This window comes from Salvelinus namaycush, chromosome 9 (genome assembly GCF_016432855.1).
Source record: "Salvelinus namaycush isolate Seneca chromosome 9, SaNama_1.0, whole genome shotgun sequence".
Taxonomy (NCBI): Eukaryota; Metazoa; Chordata; class Actinopteri; order Salmoniformes; family Salmonidae; genus Salvelinus; species Salvelinus namaycush.
The window spans coordinates 35,470,926-35,495,353 of record NC_052315.1 but is presented as its reverse complement, the minus strand read 5'-3'; the positions used below and the strand labels follow the sequence as shown (position 1 = coordinate 35,495,353).

Here is a 24,428-nt window from a genome sequence, read left to right as displayed (position 1 = left end):
TGCGTGAACATGGATGAAATCATATGATTTTCACTCAGTGGCCAGTTTATTAGGTACACCACCCTGTTCACGAAAATTGATTGCTCCTACAGACAGTGAATCACGTGGCCGTGGCTTGTTATATAAAGCAGGCATCCCGTTACTGTTCGATTGAACGTTAGAACGAGTGACCTAAGTGACTTTGAGCGTGGTATGATCATCGGTGCCAGGTGCGCCAGATCCAGTATCTCAGAAACACCCGTCCTCCTGGGCTTTTCACGCACGACAGTGTCTAGGGTTTACCGAGAATGTTGCGACAAACAAAAAAACATCCAGTCCTTTGGGCGAAAACAGCTCATTGATGAGAGGTCAAAGGAGAATGCCAAGAATTGTGCAAGCTAACAGGCGGGCTACAAACAGACATAACAGCACAGTACAACAGTGGTGTGCAGAACGGCATCTCGGAATGCACAACTAATCGATCCTTGTCACGGATTGGTTATTGCAGATGACCACACTGGGTTCCACTCATATCAGCTAAAAACAAGAAGAAGCGGCGCCAGTGGGTACGCGATCACCAACACTGGACAATTGAGTGGGAAAAAATTGCCTGGTCCAAATCTGAACAGTGTTTCTAACCAAACCCAATAGATCATCTCTGGGATGAGGTGGAATGGGCTGTTCACAACATGAATGTACCGTCTCCAATCTGCAGCAACTCCATGATTCCATCGCATCAGCATGGACCAACATCCCTGTGGAATGTTTCCGACACCTTGTAGAATCCATGCTCCGAAGAATTCAGGCTGTTCTGGAGAAAAAGGCGGGTCCGACCGGATACGATAAGGGTGTACCTAATAAACAGTGTACATCATTGTCCGTCAAAAGTACAACTCAAGTCAACTATTTTCAGACGAGTTTGTCTGTCAAAAGACTGCGTTTTTTTTTGTCAGAGAATCATCATCCGTTGTCATTCATCCGGCACCTATTGAAAAAGCATCGTCTCCATCCGAAATTCTCAGACACAAAATCCCATTGTGTCAGCAGCCTTACACCTATCAGATCAGGTTCCCTGAGATCTGTAGACACTAAAGGGGATTTGGGATATTCCCGGTCATGACTTTGTCTGTAGGGCCCATGGTATGGGTTGAGAGTTCCACTTAAAATGTATATACTCATATGGCAGTAGCACTATGGAAGATTCTGTAAAGAAATGTGTGGTGTGCCTGGTATTATGTCCCGAGTGACAGACATGCATTATGTCAATCAAATGTAACATTATTTGGATGATTGGTGGTTGTCAGTGTGTGCGATCGGAGTTGGGGTCAATTCAGTTTAACTAAGGGATCGATTCAATCTTTATTCAGCACAATTTAAATGTAATTTGCGATTGAGCTGACATATGCAGTGTTTACTGTGAATACTGTTTTCTAACATTGCCTTTAAATTTCAATCGTGCTATAGCGCTGAACCACTGCCATACAGATTGAATGAGCACAATGAAGAGACTATTGTAATATTAGGAACCTTTTATTGAAAGGTTCTGGTCAGAGTATAAATCACACTACCAAGTCTTAATCTCAGGAGATAAAAGGCATTTACAACAGAGTTTCTCACATACATCTGAAATAAAAACAGACTGAAAATGATATAAATAAGTTCTATGGAAAATAAAACTCGGCTTACAAAAAATATATGCATTTATGTATACATTTTCTCACATCAGTACTAGTACATCTATACTGTACAGATTCGGTACGTATCATTTACAGCCCTGTGTTGAATCATACATACAAGACTGGTCCAAAAATAGCCCCTAGCTCTAAGCCCTTCAGTGTTGGCAAACCTGAAGTGCCTGGATAGGTATAAGCAATATAGTAGAAGCTCCCCATAGCATACATGAAGGCTAATTCTACATTCCAAATAGAGTCCTATCCCTACTAACCACTTCAGTATAGTCTAGTGTAGACTTCAAGGGTTTGGGGGTAGGAGTCTATTTGTAATTGAGCCTAGATGGGGAAACATATTGCCTACATACACCTAACCAGTCCCTTCAGATCTGCAAACTTTAAAAGGGGGAAAGGCTAGAAGACAAAGGAGCCAAGGAGCTGTTTTTGGACTGAGCCATAGGGTACCTAGAATAGGTGCTTGAAGAACAGTGTAGCCAAGTAGTGCACAGGCACTAACGCACGGGTCACAACGCTTTTCATAGAAAGAACCTACGTAGATTCACTAACGTGAAGTGAGCTACTTAGCGTACATTCCTTCAGCCCTCTTCAGATGCTATGAAATGCATCCTTCCTCAGAGAGAACTACGTGGTGTAACACCTGTTTGTGTCACACATTCATAGAGGCTAACTACCGTAGCGCCTATTCACGATAGTATCTTCTGGCCAGGGGAGTTTTAAGAGCCCCGACACTCGTTCTGAACGTTAAAATGCGTCGCTTGCGGCATGGTTTTGAAAACGTAAGGAACGCATCTTTTCATATTAGCAACAAAATAATATTTTTTAAAAGGCTAAATTACTACACACCTAAATAAGATGAGGGTTCCCACACAGCCATATTTCCATGTTACTGCACTTGTTTATGGAAAACAAACGGAAGATAGAGGCGTACCTGTGCTAATTAGTTATCTGCGTCTCTGAACACCTGTGTGTAAATGGAAGACAGACTCCAAAAATGTGTTGACACTGAAAAATACTGTCGGCTGTAACTGTTAAAACCGGTTAAAACAGTATACAGTAAGTGTATATTTTTCATTTGTGAATTTTATTTTTTGATATGTCTTTTGACATGAAAGTAGAGGGATTTCTGTTTCTGGAACCATACCGTAGTTGAGAATCGATTCACGTTTAGCTGGAGTATTTGGCTGTTTTGGCTGCCAGAGCCAGTTCGCCTTTAAACAGAACATGTAAGGTCCTTGGACTATAATGAGTAACTTTAAGCTCCTTTAGTCCATTGTTGGACTAGGTTTTACCCTCCAACTGTATTAGACCAATAATTACTTCCAAGGAATGGAGGAAGAAAGAAAGGATGCATTTCAAAGTTCCAAACAGGGCCTTACAGTAAGTTGTAGCCTGATCCCAGATCTGTATATGCCTTAGTACATATACAGAGGAGTTGAATTGGCTATGGCATGACAATTATAGTATTGCTGAAGCAGCAACAGATCTTGGAGAAGGCTAAGTAAGTTGTACAATAGAGAGAACTACACATTCATAATAAAAAGTCTTTATGCTGTGGATGTGTGGTGTGTGGTTTCAGGGGTTGTTTTAGCGAGTGCTGCGGCCGTGTGTCCTGGAGAGGAACTGCAGGTTTGGTGTGTGTCGTGTCCTTTACTTTTGCTCCTTTAGAGGGCGCTAGTGTCCGACTCTCAGACTTGGAGCGAGCACCTCGACAGTCACTGTGGTGAGACCTGTCTGCCAGGGACAGGGGCGGGGCTTGGAGTGCGTCCATAGGCTTAAAGAGGTCAAAGGTTACAAGTGTCCGTGGGGGTTTGTGGTACGAGGGGGGGCAGCTAGGGGCAGGGGGCGGTTTCTTCCTCTCGTCCTTATGGTTGACCTCTCGATCTCTCTTTCCTTCCTTCACATGAGAGGGTGTGGGTCTAGGAGAGAGAACCTTCCCATCCTCCTCTCTCCCTGGATTGGGGTGTGTGGATGGGTTACCCTCTCTATACCCGTTTCTGTCCTTCTTTCCATGAGAGGGTTTGTGTCTGTGTGTGCTGCTCTCTCTGCCCTCCTCTCTCTCTAGCCGTGTGTGAGACTGTGTCTGTGCACTATTACCACCTCTGTCCCTGTCTCGTTCCTTCTTGATTTGAGGCTGTGTCTTTGAAGCAGTGTCTGTCTCCCTCATTCCCTTCTCCCTCTGGGTGTGTTGGGATGGATGTGTGTGTTTCCTCTCCTCATCCTCCTTTTTCCTAATGGGTGGAGACATCTCTGTTTGTGTGGTGATTTCCATTACACTCTCATCTTTCCCCTTCTCTTTCTCCTTCACTCTATCCTTCTCCTTATCTTTCCCTCTCTCCCTTTCTCTGTCCTTATCTTTCACCTTCTCCTTCTTCTCTTTCCCCCGCTCCTCCTTCTCTTTCCCCCGTTCCTTCTTCTCCCTCTCCACTTTCTCCTTCCCGTCTTTCTCCAAATCTTTCCCCTTCCCTTTGTCCTTCTCTTTCTTGACTTGTGGAGGTGTTTGTGTGGCTGTGCTACCATCTATTACCCTCTGTCTTTCATTCTGGACTTGTGGAGGTGTCTTCTGATGTCTTTCTTCCTCCTCTCTCTCTATGCCAGCCTGCTGTGATGCCTTTGAGAGTTCACTATCTTCCTCCATCAGCACTTGTGGTGGCATCTGTGTGGGTGTAGTGCCATCTCTTGCTCTTTTTCTCACCCTCTCTTCCATCTTGTGATGGTCATCATCCTCCTTTCTTTTCTTGACTTCCAGTAGTGTCTCTGTGACTGCGTTTCCTTTCCCTCTCTCCTCCTTGACTAAAGGGAATGCCAGTGTCGATGTACAGCCTCCTCTCTCCCCTCCCTCCTCCCGCGTGTCTTCTTCCTCCTTGCAAACTGATAGCGGCTCCTGTACAGGCGCCCTTCCCCCTGCCTCCTCAGTCTTTACCTGTGGCTGTGTAGGAGTGTCCTCTTTCCCTCCCTCCTCTTCCTCCTCCTCACTTTCCTCCGTTTCTTCCGCTTCCTCTATGACTTGACTTGTTGCCTGTGTAGAAGTACAGCTCTTCTCCCTCTCCTCTTCCTCCCTCTCTTGGTCCAGGTGGTATTGTCTGAGGCGGATGTGCCAGGCCAGGCTGCAGACAGCAGACACAGTCTTGAACTGGTGTACCACTCCCCTGGGGATGAAGTAGATGTCATCGTGGTAGAGCTGGATACGAGCGTAGCGGATGCCCTCTCTCCTCAGCTGGTTCAGCTTGGCATCATCTATCCACTGCACACACTACGGAGGGGGAGAGTGGGAGAGAAGGAGGGTGGGTGGGAGAGAAGGAGGGTGGGTGGGAGAGAAGGAGGGTGGGTGGGAGAGAAGGAGGGTGGGTGGGAGAGAGCAAAAAAGGAGGAGTGAAAGGGGCAGTAGAGCAGATTATTTTGTTGGTTAAAGCCACCATTGACACACAATCATTGGTTAATAATCTGTTCTAATGATCCATGTAGAATCCATTGATCTCAGAAGTACCTGTGAGAGGGGTGGTTCGTACAGGTCTAGCTGGAGCCTCTGGACCACTTCAGGGAAATCTCCAGCGTGGAAACACACCACGTCTTTGGTAATCCTGGCAGGAGCATCACTACAGGGACAGACAAGGGGAGAGAGACACTGTCAGCAAGAGGAGCTCAGGTGTGTACAGATATGGATGGGCTGTGTGTGTGTGTGTGTGTACTAGATCAGGGGTACAGAGGCCAGGTGTGTACCCACCCCTCTCCGCAGCGCACAGCCTTGAGCACCCCTACGGCGGCGGTGGTCTGTCTCTCGAAGCCCTGTCCGATGTGGTCGGCGTGGGCTCTGGTCCGGTCCTCAAACAGCATCTCCCTGGGCTCGCTGGCCCGCGGCAGGTACTGCAGGTTCTTGATCTCATTGGTTGACCTGGAACAGGGGGAAATGTAAACTGACCTTAAAAGTAGTAACAAAATGCTCTAGGATGTGGCATAAGGATACCAAATCCTAAGATACCTCAGACTACTTCATTGTTGTCAGCTATTAATTTTAATGTCTTATGTCATGTTAGTGTCTTGCTGCCATGCCTTGGTTCTTGTCCCTACCAAGCCTAGACCTAACTCAATCTTTTCACTATGGTGGTCAAACAACCATGCCAAACAACGCAACACACCTCTTTCTCTTGTAGGGGGACTTGGGCATGTCAGCCACAGGGATCATCTGTTCCCCTGGTCTGACCCACATGATGGGCCCATCATCACTCTCTGTGGGGCTCCGCAGGCGCAGGCTGGAGAACGTGCCCCAGGGCAGGGTACGCTGGGACCACACACACAATTACACATCACCTCATTTACTTTGATATATTTACAGAACCAGTCAAAAGTTTGGATACACCTACTCATTCAAGAGTTTTTCTTTATTTTTACTATTTCTACGTTGTAGAATAATAGTGAAGACATCAAAACTATGAAATAACACATATGGAATCATGTAGTAACTAAAAAAAGTGTTAAACCAATAAAAATATATTTTAGTAGCCACCCTTTGCCTTGATGACAGCTTTGCACACTCTTGGCATTCTCTCAACCAGCTTCATGTGGTAGTCATCAAGAATGCATTTCAATTAACAGGTGTGACTGTAAAAAGTTAATTTGTGGAACTTCTCTCATTCTTAAAGCATTCGAGCCAATCAGTTGTGTTGTGACAAGGTAGGTGTGTTATACAGTAGGTGTCCATATTATGGCAAGAACAGCTCAAATAAGAAAAGAGAAACGACAGTCCATCATTACTTTAAGACACGAAGGTCAGTCAACATGGAAAATGTCAAGAACTTTGAACATTTCTTCAAGTGCAGTCGCAAAAACCATCAAGCGCTATGATGAAACTGGCTCTCATGAAAGGAAGACCCAGAGTTACCTCTGCCGCAGAGGATAAGATCATTAGAGTTACCAGCCTCAGAAATTGCAGTCCAAATAAATGCTTCACTGAGTTCAAGTAACAGACACATCTCAACATCAACTGTAGTCCAGAGGAGACTGCGTGAATCAGGCCTTCATGGTCGAATTGCTGCAAAGAAACCACTACTAAAGAACACCAATAGGAAGAAGAGACTTTCTTTGGGCCAAGAAACACAAGCAATGGACATTAGACCGGTGGAAACCTGTCCTTTGGTCTGTTGAGTCCAAATTTGATATTTTTGGTTCCAACTGCCATGTCTTTGTGAGACATAGAGTAGGTGAACGGATGATCTCCGCATGTGTGGTTCCCACTGTGAAGCATGGAGGAGGTGTGATGGTGCTTGCTGGTGACACTCAGTGTCACAGCATTCTGCAGCAATACGCCATCCCATCTGGTTTGGGCTTAGTGGGACTATCATTTGTTTTTCAACAAGACAATGATCCCAAACACACCTCCAGGCTGTGTAAGGTCTATTTGACCAAGAAGGAGAGTGATGGATGCTGCATCAGATGACCTGGACTCCACAATCACCCGATTGAGATGCTTTGGGATGAGTTGGACCGCAGAGTGAAGGACAAGCAGCCAACAAGTGCTCAGCATATGTGGAAACTCCTTCAAAACGGTTGGAAAAGCATTCCAGATGAAGCTGGTTGAGAGAATGCCAAGAGTGTGCAAAGCTGTCATCAAGGCAAAGGGTGGCTACTTTGAAGAATCTCAAAGATTTATTTAACACTTTTTTGGTTACTACATGATTCCATGTGTGTCATTTCATAGTTTTGATGTCTTCTATTATTCTACAATGTAGAAAATAGTCAAAATAAAAAGCCTTGAATGAGTAGGTGTGTCCAAACCTTTGACTGGTACTGTTTGTCTAACACACAGCACTCATCACATAATGTGGTGATTTTCATAGTCTTAAAAATTACCACAAAAAAAAAGTGGTCAACAGAAACAAAACAGATCTCTGAAAACTTCAAAATATTTTACATTCAATTATAGCACTGTCATAGCGGAAAAACATATCTAGACCGACAAATCCCAATTGTTGGAAATGACATGGGAATACTGATGGGAGACGCCATCCTTCCGTAGCCTATTTGAAGCTTGCAGGTCACAGGCTATAGCCTAGCTTTAGTCTAAATCAATGTTGATCAAAACAGTTAAATAGGCTAGATTGTAATGTTGCTCAGTAAAATAATAGGCATATAAAATATTAGGTTACAGACAAAAGTGAACTATTCGCTGCTCTCATTCTGGCACACGATGATCATCACAAAGAATTGAATCTTAATCAAATATTTGATCAACAGAAATAAGGAAACATTTCTGAAAACCTCATGTTCTCCATCTAACTATAGGCATGTTATTATGAAAATACTAAGCTGTAGACCACAGATCAATTATTTTAGATACAACTGAAAATACACGTTAAAGTTCACTGCCAGACAAGTCAAAACCATTTCGCTGTCTTGCGCGACAAAAAAGCTGCATTTAAAAAATATGTATTTTGGATCCATTGGTAGGATACAGGCCGACCCAATTTGGATCTGATTCTCTCTCAGGTCTGACATGTTTTGGGTCGTATCTGGTCCACCTCAGATCCGAATCGGACATAGATTATTTATTTTTTATTACCGGATCCTGTCGGGAGGAATTTAACGGATCCAATTCGGATGTTTGGGAGACGAGAAGACCTATACTCTACACCCACCTCAAGGAAGGGCGATTCCTCCAGCATGTTTATGAACTCGGGAAAGTAGTCTCCCACCTCCTCGTCCACGGCCCCCACCAGGCTGACCTGCCGCATGGCCCCCGCACGGTACGTCCCCTGGGAGTAGGTACGCTTCACCTGGAGACAGACAAAGGGGGAAGATAGGTTAAAATGGGAGATGTGAATGGACAGGTAAGTGCTCTGGAAGTAGGAGTCAAGAGAGACACTAGCATCAGATACACAGGTGCTGAAATAGTCAATAAGGCTAGAAAGACATCTACCAACAGACAGAAGATAAACCTTCAACAAACTCCGCTTTTCAACTTTTCTTTTACCATGCAAGTTTCGGGTCAGTAAAAATAACCACTGATGTTGAGAAATTTTACTGTAATTTTGACAACACAGTTTAACCTAAATACAAGCACTCGGCTGATTCATCATCTTCTTCCCATCATGCGGAAATGGACTTAACACCATAACACATTATATTCGCAAGACAAGCTGACTATCTATCCATCAAGAATCCATTAATGTCAGCAACATCTAGCTGTAGCAGGTGTCTCTGTCATGGCCCAATACACACAGCTACTAATGGTAACAGAAGCTCACTAATAACCCTTCAACACCCTGCAGTGTTTGTTCACATGATGGAATCAAGTCAAGTAGTAAGTGACTGCCTTTCATTTTCAGCATTGCTGAATGTTCAACCACGTGACGTCTCAGAGAGAGCAGTAGACCTTTCAAGCTATCTGCAGGGAGGAAGGAAACAGGGTTGCTAGGATACAGGAGTAAGAGTCCCTGGTCGGGGGGAAATATAAATGCAGATTCTGAACGGAAACAAACACTCGGAGAAGAATCAAGGAGTCACACTAGCAGGACCTAGTGCAGAGTTAAGAAGTCACGCATAGCCTAGCTTTCAACAGAGGGGGGAAGAGAATGAGCTGATTAGGTCATCCTTGAGGTGTTCCATCTCCAATCATGTATTTAATATTCATCTCGTGAGGACCCCTGACAACAGTGAGTCCAGGAAATTTCTGGTTATGACAACCAATCATATCGCCGTCTACATATCGCCTATCACATCGCCGTTTACATCGACGGGACAGTAGTGGAGAGGGTAGTAAGTCTTAAGTTCCTCGGTGTACACATCACGGACAAACTGAATTGGTCCACCCACACAGACAGCGTTGTGAAGAAGGCGCAGCAGCGCCTCTTCAACCTCAGGAGGCTGAAGAAATTCGGCTTGACACCAAAAGCACTCAAACTTCTACAGATGCACAATCAAGAGCATCCTGTCGGGCTGTATCACCGCCTGGTACGGCAACTGCTCCGCCCACAACCGTAAGGCTCTCCAGAGGGTAGTGAGGTCTGCACAACGCATCACCGGGGGCAAACTACCTGCCCTCCAGGACACCTACACCACCCGATGTCACAGGAAGGCCATAAAGATCATCAAGGACAACAACCACCCGAGCCACTGCCTGTTCACCCCGCTATCATCCAGAAGGCGAGGTCAGTACAGGTGCATCAAAGCAGGGACCGAGAGACTGAAAAACAGCTTCTATCTCAAGGCCATCAGACTGTTAAACAGCCACCACTAACATTTAGTGGCCGCTGCCAACATACTAACTCAACTCCAGCCACTTTAATAATGGGAATTGATGGAAATTTATGTAAAAATGTATCACTAGCCACTTTAAACAATGCCACTTAATATAATGTTTACATACCCTACATTACTCATCTCATATGCATATGTATATACTGTACTCTATATCATCTACTGCATCTTGCCATCTTTATGTAATACATGTATCACTAGCCACTTTGAACTATGCCACTTAATATAATATTTATATACCCTACATTACTCATCTCATATGTATATACTGTACTCTATACCATCTACTGCATCTTGCCTATGCCGTTCTGTACCATCACTCATTCATATCTTTATGTACATATTCTTTATCCCTTTACACTTGTGTGTATAAGGCAGTAGTTGTGGAATTGTTAGGTTAGATTACTCGTTGGTTATTACTGCATTGTCGGAACTAGAAGCACAAGCATTTCGCTACACTCGCATTAACATCTGCTAACCATGTGTATGTGACAAATAAAATTTGATTTGATTTACAACCAAGAGGTAACCAAAAATTGCACTTGCCAACCAATCCGAGACGCCAGCGCAATCAAGAATTGACCAATGAGAATAGAGCTATGGAAGTGTCCGGAACTAGAAGAGTGTCTCTCCTCTGTCTCTAACAAACATTTCATCCAACAGTAAAGTTAAAACTTTCGCGGCTTATATTATATTTTTCTGAAATCAGAAGTTGTCTGCTGTTTTCAATTGGAACATCTATCACTAGCATGTACGATCATCACATTAGTACAGTTGGCTAACAACTTAGCTAGCCACAGTACTTACAGTAACAGTAGCTAGCTGCATGTTTTGACAGGTTGTCAAAATAGTTTCTCTTCATGTCAGCCCCAATATTTCCATACTAGGCTGAAATCCTAGTGTGATTTTATAGTAGGCCTAAGTTTTGTTGCCCAGCTAGTTAAAGTCAGATAGCTTGAAATTACTTAAATGAATAATGTGGCTAGCTAGATGTTGACATTGAATAAACATGCACTTGCTTGTGTGTGTTATAATGTGCTGAGAGAGTTGAGATGTTAGGTAAAGGTTAGACACTGTTCATTTAAAATGTTCCATCTATACACCCAATTTGCTTATACTCATCAATAAACTCGCCCCCTTATTTCCATAGCAAGTTGTCAGATGGGAGCCTTGTCCTGAAAGACACCAGCTTCTACAGATGCACGACTGAGAAGATCCTATCTGGCTGCATCACCACCTGTAAAGGCAGCTCCACCGTCCCCCGGAAGATCACCAAGGACTTCAGCCACGGCCTGTTCTCTTCGCTTCTGTCTGGCAGACGGTACCGGAGCATCTACCACCAGGCCATAAGAGTTAAAAGGCCTGGCTGTCCACCTGCACAACCTGCTGTTCACCTGCACCTTAAAAGACAGTTTCCACTGACTCTGACAGTATTGCTTCCGACAAAGCATTGCTACCTACCGCTCCACTAAAGTCACAGCCCTTGCCCACGCACACTCACATCACTGCTGATATTATTTATATGTACTGCTCACTTCATCTACTTGTTAACATAGCACATTTCACAGTACATACCATTACTGCTAGGTTTTACTACTACTTTTATACCTTTTAATATTTGTTTACCACTTGCCTTATTGTGTTCTTTGTTTTTGACATTTCACTGCACTGTTGAGAGGTAGTCCAACAATGGACTAAAGGAGCCTAAAGTTACTCCTTCTAGTCCAAGGACCTTCCTTACATGTTCTGTTTAAAGGCGAACTGGCTCTGGCAGCCAAAACAGCCAAATACTCCAGCTAAACGTGAATCGATTCTCAACTACGGTACGGTTACAGAAACAGAAATCCCTCTACTTTCATATCACATCAAAATACACACACTGTTTTGACCGGGTTTTAACACAGTTGTCGCTGACAGTATTTTTCAGTGACAACACGTTTGTGGCATCCGTCTTCTGTTCACACACACACACTTAAAAGACGTAGATAGCCAATTACCACAGGTAGTCGACTCTGCCTTCAGTCTGTTTTCCGTAAACACATGCTCTAACATGGAGATATGGCTGTGTAGTAACTCTAACCCCCGTACAGAAGACGCCTTGGTCCAATGACTTACGTGTAATGTAATGGAATTGAGAGTCATGAATTATCAAGGGCTATGTTGACAGGTAGCTTGCAAGTAAGCATTTAATTTCACTGTTTACACTGAGGTATCCTGTGTATATCACGAAGAACTTGGATTTGACTTAATTTAATTCTATTTTTGACAGTAAGGATGCTTGCCATTTCAGGAGACACAGTTCTAAAAGATTGACGCAAAAACAAAAAGCTGCCAATTACTTTCAAGGAGTACCTGGAGGTCCCACCCCACCATCCAGTCCACACCTCTACCTGCATCAGTCCTCCGCTCCTCTACAGGCTACTCCACCAGCTTGGCCTCTGTCCGTGCCCTCTAAACCCGTGCCCGGCTGGGACTCTGCAGCCCCCTGTCCTCTGCTCCTTACAGGATGGGCATTCTGATGGAGCCAGCAGTCTCTCTCCATTTTCAATTATAGAAATAGAATTATTTGTGTTCAATTGTTTGTCCCTCTGTAGTGTTTATTTAACTATATTACTATTTTTCAAGCTTATACAGCACAATTTTTCATTGAGGCGCAAACGGATATGGTCAAAAACAAACAGTGCAGTTATGCCCTCAGTGAGGCAATCAAACATTACAAACAGTGTCAGTACAGAGACAAAGTGGAGTCGCAATTTAACGGCTCAGACACGAGACGTATGTGGCAAGGACAATCATGGATTACAAAGGGAAACCACCCACGCTGCGGACACCGACATCTTGGTACCGGACAAGCTAAACACCTTCTTCAGGTGCTTTGAGGATAACACAGTGCCACCGACGCGGGCCACTCCAGAGGACTGTGGGCTCTCGTTCTCCGTGGCCGATGTAAGACATTTCAGCGCTTTAACCCTCGCAAGGCTGCTGGCCCAGACGGCATCCCTAGCCACGTCCTCAAAGCATGCGCAGACAAGCTGGCTGGATTGTTTAGCTATCTATACACTACCGATCAAAAGTTTGGACACGCCTACCAATTCAAGGGTTTTTCTTTATTTTTTACTATTTTCTACATTGTAGAATAATAGTGAAGACATCAAAACTATGAAATAACACATATGGAATGATGTAAGAGCCAAAAAAAGTGTTTCAAAAATCTAAATACATTTTATATTTGAAATTATTAAAATAGCCACCCTTTGCCTTGACAGCTTTGCACACTCTTGGCATTCTCTCAACCAGCTTCACCTGGAATGCTTTTCCAACAGTCTTGAAGGAGTTCCCACATATTCTGAGCACTTGTTGGCTGCTTTTCCTTCTCTCTGCGGTCCGACTCATCCCAAACCATCTCAATTTGGTTGAGGTCGGGTGATTGTGGAGGCCAGGTCATCTGATGCAGCACTCCATCACTCTCGTTCTTGGTCAAATAGCCCTTACACAGCCTGGAGGTGTGTTGGGTCATTGTCCTGTCGAAAAACAAATGACAGTCCCACTAAGCCCAAACCAGATGGGATAGCGTATCGCTGCATAATGCTGTGGTAGCAATGCTGGTTAAGTGTGCCTTGAATTCTAAATAAATTACAGACAGTGTCACCAGCAAAGCACCCCCACACCATAACACCTCCTCCATGCTTTACAGTGGGAAGTACCCATACGGAGATCATCCGTTCACCCACAACGGTTCCACAAATTAACTTTTAACAAGGCACACCTGTTAATTGAAATGCATTCCAGGTGACTACCTCGAAGCTGGTTGAAAGAATGCCAAGAGTGTGCAAAGCTGTCATCAAGGCAAAGGGTGGCTATTTGAAGAATCTTAAATATAAAATATATTTGGATTTGTTTAACACTTTTTTGGTTACTACACGATTCCATATGTGTTATTTCATAGTTGATGTCTTCACTATTATTCTACAATGTAGAAAATAGTAAACTTTTTTTAAACGTTAAATGAGTATGTGTTCTAAAACTTTTGACTGGTAGTGCATTCAATCACTCCCTATTCCAGTCTGCTGTCCCCACTTGCTTCAAGATATCCACCATTGCTTTCTTAGGTACAGGAACAAAGGTAACTGAACTAAATGATTATCACCGCATAGCACTCACTTCTGTCACCATGAAGTTCTTTGAGAGGCTAGTTAAGGATCATATCACCTCCATCCTACCTGACACCCTAGACCTACTTCGATTTCCATACCGCCCCAATATATCCACAGACGATGCAATCACCATCGCACTGCCCTATCCCATCTGGACAAGAGGAATACCTACGTATGTAAGAACGCTGTTCATTGACTAGAGGTCGACAGATTAATCGGAATGGCAGACTAATTAGGGCCGATTTCAAGTTTTCATAACAATCGGAAATCGGTTAAAAAAATTACAAATGTACACCTTTATTTAACTAGGCAAGTCAGTTAAGAACACATTCTTATTTTCAATGACAGCCTAGGAATGGTGGGTTAACTGCCTTGTTCAGAGGCAGAACGACAGATTTTTACCTTGTCAGCTCAGGGATTCAATCTTGCAACCTTACGGTTAACTAGTCCAAAGCTCTTACCACCTGCCTCACGACGAGCCCGCCTGTTACGCCAATGCAGTAAGAAGCCAAGGTAAGTTGCTAGCTAGCATTAAACTTATCTTATAAAAAACAATCAATAAATCATAATCACTAGTTATAACTACACATAGTTGATGATATTACTAGTTTATCTAGCGTGTCCTGCGTTGCATATAATCGATGCGGTGCGCATTCGCGAAAAAGGACTGTCGTTGCTCCAACGTGTACCTAACCATAAACATCAATGCCTTTCTTAAAATCAATACACAGAAGTATATATTTTTAAACCTGCATATTTAGCTAAAAGAAATCCAGGTTAGCAGGAAATATTAACCAGATGAAATTGTGTCACTTCTCTTGCGTTCATTGCACGCAGAGTCAGGGTATATGCAACCTGGCTCATTGCGAACTAATTTGCCCGAATTTTAAGTAATTAAGACATAACATTGAAGGTTGTGCAATGTAACAGGAATATTTAGACTTATGGATGCCACCCGTTAGATAAAATACGGAACGGTTCAGTATTTCACTGAAAGAATAAACGTTTTGTTTTCGAGATGATAGTTTCCGGATTCGACCATATTAACGACCTAAGGCTCGTATTTCTGTGTTATTATGTTATAATTAAGTCTATGATTTGATAGAGCAGTTTGACTGAGCGATGGTAGGCACCAGCATGCTCGTAAGCATTCATTCAAACAGCACTTTGTGCGTTTTGCCAGCAGCTCTGCTGTTATGAATTCAAGCCTATCAACTCCCGAGATTAGGCTGGTGTAACCGATGTGAAATGGCTAGCTAGTTAGCGGGGTGCGCGCTAATAGCATTTCAAACGTCACTCGCTCTGAGACTTGGAGTAGTTGTTCCCCTTGCTCTGCATGGGTAACGCTGCTTCGAGGGTGGCTGTTGTCGATGTGTTCCTGGTTCGAGCCCAGGTAGCGGCGAGGAGAGGGATGGAAGCTATATTGTTACACTGGCAATACTAAAGTGCCTATAAGAACATCCAATAGCCAAAGGTATATGAAATACAAATCGTATAGAGAGAAATAGTCCTATAATTCCTATAATAACTACAACCTAAAACTTCTTACCTGGGAATATTGAAGACTCATGTTAAAAGGAACCACCAGCTTTCATATGTTCTCATGTTCTGAGCAAGGAACTTAAACGTTAGCTTTCTTACATGGCACATATTGCACTTTTACTTTCTTCTCCAACACTTTGTTTTTGCATTATTTAAACCAAATTGAACATGTTTCATTATTTATTTGAGGCTAAATTGATTTTATTTATGTATTATATTAAGTTAAAATAAGTGTTCATTCAGTATTGTTGTAATTGTCATTATTACAAATAATTTTTTTATTTTAAATCGGCTGATTAATCAGTATTGGCTTTTTTTGGTCCTCCAATAATCGGTATCGGTATCGGCGGTGAAAAATCATTATCGGTCAACCTCTATCATTGACTACAGCTCAGCCTTCAACATCATAGTATCCTCCAAGCTCATCATTAAATTTGGGGCCCTGGGTCTGAACCCCGCCCTGTGCAACTGGGTCCTGGACATCCTGCTGATCCTCAACACAGGGGCCCCACAAAGGAGCGTGCTCAGTCCCCTCCTGTACTCCCTGTTCACTCATGACCGTGTGGCCACGCATGCCTCTAACTCAATCATCAAATTTGCAATGACAGTAGTAGGCCTGATTACCAACAATGAGACAGCCTACAGGGAGAAGTGCCCTGGCAGAGTGGTGCAGGAAAATAACCTCTCCCTCAACGTCAACAAAACGAAGGAGCTGATCGTGGACTTCAGGAGAGAGCAGGGGAGCACGCCCCCATCCACATCGACGGGGCTGCAGTGGAGAGGGTGAAAAGCTTCAAGTTCCTCGGCATACACATTGACACCCTGAAATGGTCTATCCACACAGACAATGTGGTGAAGAAGGCGCAACAGCGCCTCTTCAACCTCCGGAGGCTGAAGAAATGTAGCTTGGCCCCTAACACGGAACCCAAACCGGCTGCACGCGTGCGCCATCGTGCGCTATCGTGCATATATTTATTTTGCCCCCCTACACCAAACGCGATCACGACACGCAGGTTAAAATATCAAAACAAACTCTGAACCAATGACATTAATTTGGGGACAGGTCGAAAAGCATTAAACATGTATGGCACTTTAGCTAGTTAGCTTGCACTTGCTAGCTAATTTGTCCTGGGATATAAACATTGAGTTGTTATTTTACCTGAAATGCACAAGGTCCTTTACTCCGACAATTAATCCACACATAAAACGGCCAACCGAATCGTTTCTAGTCATCTCTCCTCCTTCCAGGCTTTTTCATCTTTGAACTTATATGGTGATCGGCATCTAAACTTTCATAGTATTACCACGACGACCGGCAAAACAGTTCGTCTTTCAATCACCCACGTGGGTATAACCAATGAGGAGATGGCAAGTGGGTACCTGCTTCTATAAACCAATGAGGAGATGGGAGAGGCAGGACTTTCAGAGCGATCTGCGTCAGAAATATAAAGGAGTTCTATTTAGCCCTTGGCATCGCAGACGCTCGTTGGCGCGAGCGAGCAGTGTGGGTGCAATAATTTAATAACATTGATTTCAAAATGTATTTTGCGATGCTCGTGCACGCGACGTGTCCGGTCTGGTCAGCATGTAAGACTCTCACAAACTTTTATAGATGCACCCTTGAGAGCATCCTGTCAGGCTGTATCACCGCCCGGTACCTCACCAGAGGGTGGTGCGATCTGTCCAACGCATCACCGGTGGCACACTGCCTGCCCTCCAGGACACATACAGCCCCCGATATCACAGGAAGGCCAAAAAGATAATCAAGGACATCAACCACCCGAGCCACGGCCTGTTCACCCCGCTATCATCCAGAAGGCGAGATCAGCACATGTGCATCAAAGCTGGGACCGAGACTGAAAAACAGCTTCTATATCAAGGGCATCAGACTGTTAAATAGCCATCACTAGCCAACTACCACCCAGTTACTCAACCCGGCACCTTAGAGGCTGCTGCCCCATGTACATAGACATGGAATCACTGGTCACTTTAATAATAGACCACTGGTCACTTTAATAATGTTTACACACTGTTTTACTCATTTCATAGGTATATACTGTAGTCTAGTCAATGCAATTATATTAAACTATTACAGTATATATATATATATATACACTAAATATTCTATCCACATACTGTCCATAATGTCTATACATCCCATTATACACACACACACACACACACACACACACACTTATACTCCGGACTCAGACATTGCTTGTCCTAATATTTCTATATTTTTTAATTCCATTATGTTACTTTTAGATGCGTGTATTGCTGTGTATTGTTAGATACTACAGCACTGTTGGAGCTAGGAAAACAAGCATTTAGCTACACCTGCAATAACATCTGCTAAATATGTGTATGTGACCAATACAATGTGATTTGATGTATTAGTCAGTGTTCTCCCCTTCCTCTTAATTCACTCTGTGCACAAAAGCCCTTAGATGAACGCTCCGACTGCATTTTGATAAATTCATATTAGTCTTTGAACGCTCCATTTTATAAACTATTTAATTTTCCAGCATGTGTGATATGTGCACCGATTTCAAACAATTAAAGTATATTTGTCACTCATGTCTTCTTCCAATTCTGTGTTTTTAATTACTTCCTTGATTTACAATCAAAACAACTTAGCTAACATTGTGTTTGCGATGTGAACATGATCTTAAATGTATAGATTAAGCCCTTTATCTTAATTGGGATAAACAAGATGTAACTCCTGTGGTGTTTAGGCTTAACATTGGGAGTCCCACAGGGCGGCGCACAATTGGCCCAGTGTCGTCCGGGTTAGGTCAGGTTAGGCCATCATTGTAAAATAAGAATTTGTTATTAACTGACTTGCCTAGTTAAATAAAGGTTAAATAAAAATATATAAACACATTTACCCATCAACAAGTTTGAATCCTGACAGGTTTTCATATTAAAAAGAGAGATTTACAGGGTAAGGAGGGGCGAGGATTGTCGGAAGAAGCCCAATGCTTTCCTACTGTAAGGAAAAGAAAGCATAAAAAACTAATTCTAGGGTAAATACAGCAGCCGGGTCGGCGTCATTGAGTATGTTCACTTTTGGTAAAAAAATTCCCCCGAATTCGCTACAATTATTCATTCTTGGCTGCGCAACCTCGACTTATGAGCAACATCCTTGGCGCAGTGGGAAATCAACGAGGTAGGATTGATATGTTCTGTCATTTTAGGCTGGTTCAAACCCTCATCCAGGCAATAATCTAACAACATATGGAGCGTCAAAGATTCACCAACGACTTTGGAGCAAAGATAACAAAGCCTAAACGTAAACAAAATGGATATGGCCCAGATGGAGAGGCTAGTCCCGTGAAAACGCTGGGCTACAAAAACAACATGCCCTTCAAATCACACATACACATACACAACATCAGCACCAGTGTGTGGAAGTGACTGGTACTGATGTGGTGATTCTTTGGGATGCTTATAAAGCACAACAGTATTATACCAGCATTATAAAGCATTCTCCCTCATCCATCCACTGACCTGAGTGTGGAAGTTGGTCATGGTGGTGGTCTCTATATCCTTCTTCCCCAGCACCTCCATCTTGACGGGTGCGTTGGGGAACTTGTAGGAGAAGTAGTCCAGGAAGTCTGGTAGGTAGGAGGCCGCTCCATGGATGATGCCCATGACGTAATGGGCGGCGTCAGCTTGGTCCTCGCTGAATGACAGGGTGACAAACTCCTGGGCGAAGCGCTGCATCTCAGCCGGGGAGAGACAGGCCAGCTGCTGAGTGTAAGCGTGGGCCACCAAGGCCCCGCCGTTGGCCTGCTGTTCCACGTGGATCAGACTGCCAAACTCCAGCACCGCCATGCCAAGGGACGGGGCACTGTGGAGGGGGGAGCCATAGCCCAACCTCTCCCTGACCATGGAGGCTGTGGAGGTGGACACAGAAGTACTAGTGGTGATGCTGGAAAAATCCTGATGGGGACTTGGGAAGGTTTGGAAGAAACTGTTATTGGTGCTGTTGTTACTTCTGTCTGGTGTGTTGAGCAGGTCCGGCAGGTCCACAGATACACCAGAACACACAGTCTGGCTGGAGCGGTGGTACATCTTGGGCCGGCTGCGTCTTTCCCTCTCGCCGTCTTTGTGCTTCTTTTTCTTCTTCTTCTTTAACTTTTTCAAGAGGAGCTCGTCCTCAGAGTTGAATTTTGGCTTTTCTGTTGAATCTGCATGGAAGAGAAGACGTGTAAGCCAACAGGTGTAAATAAGATGTGCATACATCTTGAAGGCACTAGTCCTGGTAAATGACCTAGCTACTTCACAGCTTTTGACTAAATGTATTATGAGAGGGAAACTAAAACAGTGTGAACACCTCTGACATGGGCATGACAAACATGGCATCAATCTCCAAGCAATCACCATGAAGAGCTTCTCTCCCCCATACCTTTCAGTGGCATTTTCACCTCGCCATTCTCCCTCGCAACATCATTCACAACCATCCCTGGGTGGTTCTTCTTCTCCCTGTCCCTCTCTTTATCAGTATCCTTCTCCCCTTTCTTCTCTCTTTCCTCATCTTTGCCAGTGTGATCTTAAAAATGGAAATGTAATACAAATTATGTAGTAACAAATATATTGATAGTGATCAATCAACACGTCATTCATGTTCAACTTCTTAAGTGTAGGCCTATCAGTCAGTAGTATTATAAACAGCTGGGCCTAGTGGCATTATGTAGGCCTACTGTACAGTGGCACTGTAACTAATGTTATCAGCTGGCCTTAGTAATTTAAAACCTAGTTTCCATTACTTTTAACATGAAATCCGTTATTCAGAAGACTGACCTCGAAACATCTTTACATCACCATTCTCCGTCTTTGTATGGCAACTCGGAGGGCTCACTTTCTCCAGGAGTGATCTCTGCATTTTAGTGCTCTTCTCTTTTTCCTTGTGACGTTTCTCCTTCGGTTTCTTCACTTTCGAAGGAGAGGCGAGAAAGTTGCTGATCTTGAAGATCTTTCGTGCGGGAGCTGGCGAGGTGGAGTTGCTCGGCTTGGCCGGGCCGAAACTCCATTTCGCTGGGCTTCCATAACTCTGCTTCCCGTTGTGTTTTTCCCCTGCGCACACTACGTCCCCGTTCAATTTCTTTTGCTTCAAGCTCTTCTCCTCAATTCTGACTTTCTTGGGCGGTGGGGGGAAGACATCGTTGGAAGACTGTGGTCGACTCTCAGGTGGTATTTTGGGTACCAAGGGTTTTGGGGGATTTATTTTGCCATTAGCTGCGAAATGCATGGATCCTACGGACTCAGCCATCTTGAAAGTTTCAATTTTTTACGCTCATACGTAACTGCTGCGTGAGAGACAGGGAGAGGCGGGCCCCTGTGTAGTACGTCAGAAAACAAGAGGGTGGAGGGGGGGAAACAGTAAACACTTTGCAAACGGGAAAGTCTAGCTGTCATTGATACAATATTATACTATGCACCCTGTACCTCAGCTACACTGTTACAATGCATATAGTACAATATTGACATTGCCACATCTCTCACTATCACTGTGATATGAGATATATAATTGATATAGTGACATAAATGAAAGAGATTGGACGATAGAGAATATTCTAAATATATGAGTGTCTTTCCTGTAAAGAGTTATTAATCCACATTTGACTATTTGTTTTTCCTTGCTTGGGTACTCACTACACCAACCTTTTGAGTGGCAATTTATCTCAGTGCTAGAGTCATCACTACAGACCCTGGTTCAATCCCAGGCTGTATTTTTTTTATTTAGCTAGGCAAGTCAGTTAAGAACAAATTCTTATTTACAATGATGGCCTACACCAGCCAAACCCAGACGACGCTGGGCCAATTGTGCGCCACTCTATGGGACTCCTAATCACGGCCAGTTGTAATACAGCCTGGATTCGAACCAGGGTGTCTGTAGTGATGCCTCTAGCACTGACCACTGCGCCACTCGGGAGGTCTGTCTCACAACCGTCCGTCATCGGGAGTCCAATAGGGCGGGGCACAATTGGCCCAGCATTGTCAGGGTTAGGGGAGGGTTTGACCGGGGTAAGCCATCATTGTAAAATAAGAATTTGTTCTTAAAAATAAAGGTTAAAAAAATACACAATCACGGCTATGCTGCAATATTAAAATATACCACACGGTGGCAGCAGAGGAACGACTCACTTAACAATGGCATCCATGTCTTGCTGTTGAGAGAGAGAGAGAGAGAGAGAGAGAGAGAGAGAGAGAGAGAGAGAGAGAGAGAAAGGGGGGTTGACGAGAAAGGGGGAGAGGACTCTTATTACTGAAATCTACCCAATCTTCTCTGAACTTCACAAGTGCAGGAGTAGGGACTACCCACTGGGCAAAAACTGTTATTTCAAGCAAAAAAAATCTATGTGATGACGTTGAATCAACGTGGAAACTGATTGTATTTGAAAAAAGTTATCAATGTAATATATATATATTTTTTTAACCCAACTTTTAACCTACATCCAATGACAGGGTGACATTATTTAGTTGTTTTCACACTGAATTCACGTTAGTTGACAACTCAAGCAAATGTAAATCAAAACTAGACTTTGAACTGACGTCTGGGCCCAGTAGTTAGTGGTTAGTTCTGTGCGGACCAGAGTATGAGGGAGGGAGAGAGAGTTTATTTATTTAACTAGGCAAGTCAGTTAAGAACAAATTCTTATTTACAATGACGGCCTACCAAAAGGCAAAAGGCCTGCGGGGACGGGGGCTGGGTTTAAAAATATAGGACGAAACACACATCACGACAAAAGACACCACAACACTACATAAAGAGAGACCTAAGACAACAACGTAGTATTGCAGCAACACATGACAACACAGCATGGTAGCAACAACATGGCAGCAGCACAACATGGTACAAACATTATTGGGCACAGACAACAGCACAAAGGCAAGAAGGTAGAGACAACAATACATCACGCGAAGCAGCCACAACTGTCAGTAAGAGCGTCCATGATTGAGTCTTTGAATGAAGAGATGGAGATAAAACTGTCCAGCTTGAGTGTTTTTTGCAGCTCGTTCCAGTCGCTAGCTGCAGCGAACTGAAAAGATGGGCGACCCAGGGGTGTAATGTGCTTTGGGGACCTTTAACAGAATGTGACTGGCAGAACGGGTGTTGTATGTGGAGGATGAGGGCTGCAGTAGGTATCTCAGATAGGGGGCAGTGAGGTAAAAGAGGGTTTTATAAATAAGCATCAACCAGTGGGTCTTGCGACGGGTATACAGAGATGACCAGTTTACAAAGGAGTATAGAGTGTAGTGATGTGTCCTATAAGGAGCATTGGTGGATAATCTGATGGCCGAATGGTAAAGAACATCTAGCCTCTCGAGAGCACCCTTACCTACTGATCTATAAATTACGTCTCCGTAATCTAGCATGGGTAGGATGGTCATCTGAATCAGGGTTAGTTTGGCAGCTGGGGTGAAAGAGGAGCGATTACAATAGAGGAAACCAAGTCTAGATTTAACCTTAGCCTGCAGCTTTGATATGTGTTGAGAGAAGGACAGTGTACCGTCTAGCTATACTCCCAAGTACTTGTATGAAAGGAGGGAGGAAGGAAGGGAGGTGTTAGAGGGAGGAAGAGAGAAGAGAGGGAAATGGAAAAATATAGTGAGAGGGAAAATTGAGAGACGGAGAGAGAGACATCACGTGCACTTTAAACCTCTCTGCTGTTTTCACAGATCTAGTTAAAACCCAAATACATGAAGCGAGTGATGTCATTTCAAAACATGACTCAGATTACACAATCCAACCTTGATAATAGTAATAGGCCTGTTTACGCTCAACTTCAGCTGTGTCTTTTCACATTTATTGATTATTTATATTACCTAGCTTGTGTCTCAGTTACCGAATAAACAAAGTGCTGTAAACAGCATTCAAACATGTTTCCAGTAATGCACTGGTTATCTGAAAAAGGGAAGTTTCTCTGCATGCAAACATAAATCAGAAATAAACACAGTGAAAATATGCAAACTATCCCTCATCTAAATAATTCTGTTCAAGTGCACCCTCGGCGAAGGGATCCATTTTTTAATACCACTCTATCCTTTTAATGCAACATTCAAGTAGGGGTTAAAATCCATCAGAGACAACGGAGAGTATAGAATAAACACAGCATTCAGTTAAATCCTGACAGTGGATTATTCTAACAGAGTGTGTTTATTTCTCTGGCCCTAAATTGTTCTTGAGTGTATATTGGACAGAGAACTGACACTGAATGAGTGGGTTACCATGGAGATGGTGATGACTCACTGGAAAGAGTAAGTAACTCCCCTTCGACCCTCACACACACTCTCTATCCACAAACATGTCAAATCAAATCAAATCAATTTTTATTTGTCACATGTCACACCTTACCGTGAAATGCTTACTTACAAGCCCTTAACCAACAATGCAGTTCGAGAAATAGAGTTAAGAAAAGATTTACTAAATAAACTAAAGTAAAAAATGTAATAAAAGTAACACAATAAAATAACAATAACGAGGCTATATACAGGGGGTACCGGTACTGAGTCAATGTGCGGGGTACAGGTTAGTCGAGGTAATTTGTACATGTCTGGAGTCAATTGTCTGAAGTGTCCTCCTCTCCCTGTCCTCTCCTCTTATCTAAAAACATATGGAAGACATATAAACCAGGATTTTGCTTTCACATGTCCTGCTCTTTCACATCTATGCAGATGAAGATAGATATGAATATAAGGAGAGGAAGATTTCACACTATTGCGAAGCACGATAAGGGTCAAATGAATTGACACATCTCAATTATCTTGTTTACTGCTGGTTTCCACTCCTCCTCCATTAGTGCAC

General features: G+C 43.5%; 1 protein-coding gene across 1 annotated transcript; it reads right to left on the bottom strand.

Annotated features, from left to right (window-relative positions):
* Positions 1–1,463: 1,463 nt before the first annotated feature.
* LOC120054015 (lysine-specific demethylase RSBN1L-like) lies at positions 1,464–20,883 on the bottom strand. The gene is made up of 8 exons (XM_039001370.1): positions 20,423–20,883; positions 20,028–20,171; positions 19,127–19,809; positions 8,300–8,437; positions 5,804–5,946; positions 5,392–5,559; positions 5,155–5,263; positions 1,464–4,920 (listed from the first exon to the last, which is right to left on the bottom strand). The coding sequence occupies exons 1-8, from the start codon at positions 20,868–20,870 to the stop codon at positions 3,199–3,201; spliced, it is 3,555 nt and encodes a 1,184-aa protein (XP_038857298.1). The 5' UTR covers positions 20,871–20,883; the 3' UTR covers positions 1,464–3,198.
* Positions 20,884–24,428: the final 3,545 nt, after the last annotated feature.

Excerpts from the sequence above, each read along its gene's own strand:
- LOC120054015 (XM_039001370.1), bottom strand. The coding sequence starts at position 20,870 with ATGCATTTCGCAGCTAATGGCAAAATAAATCCCCCAAAACCCTTGGTA. Across the intron at positions 5,947-8,299 it reads AGGAATCGCCCTTCCTTGAG|CGTACCCTGCCCTGGGGCAC; the intron begins GTGGGTGTAGAG and ends GTGTGGTCCCAG. Across the intron at positions 5,264-5,391 it reads GCTGTGCGCTGCGGAGAGGG|TGATGCTCCTGCCAGGATTA; the intron begins GTGGGTACACAC and ends CTGTCCCTGTAG.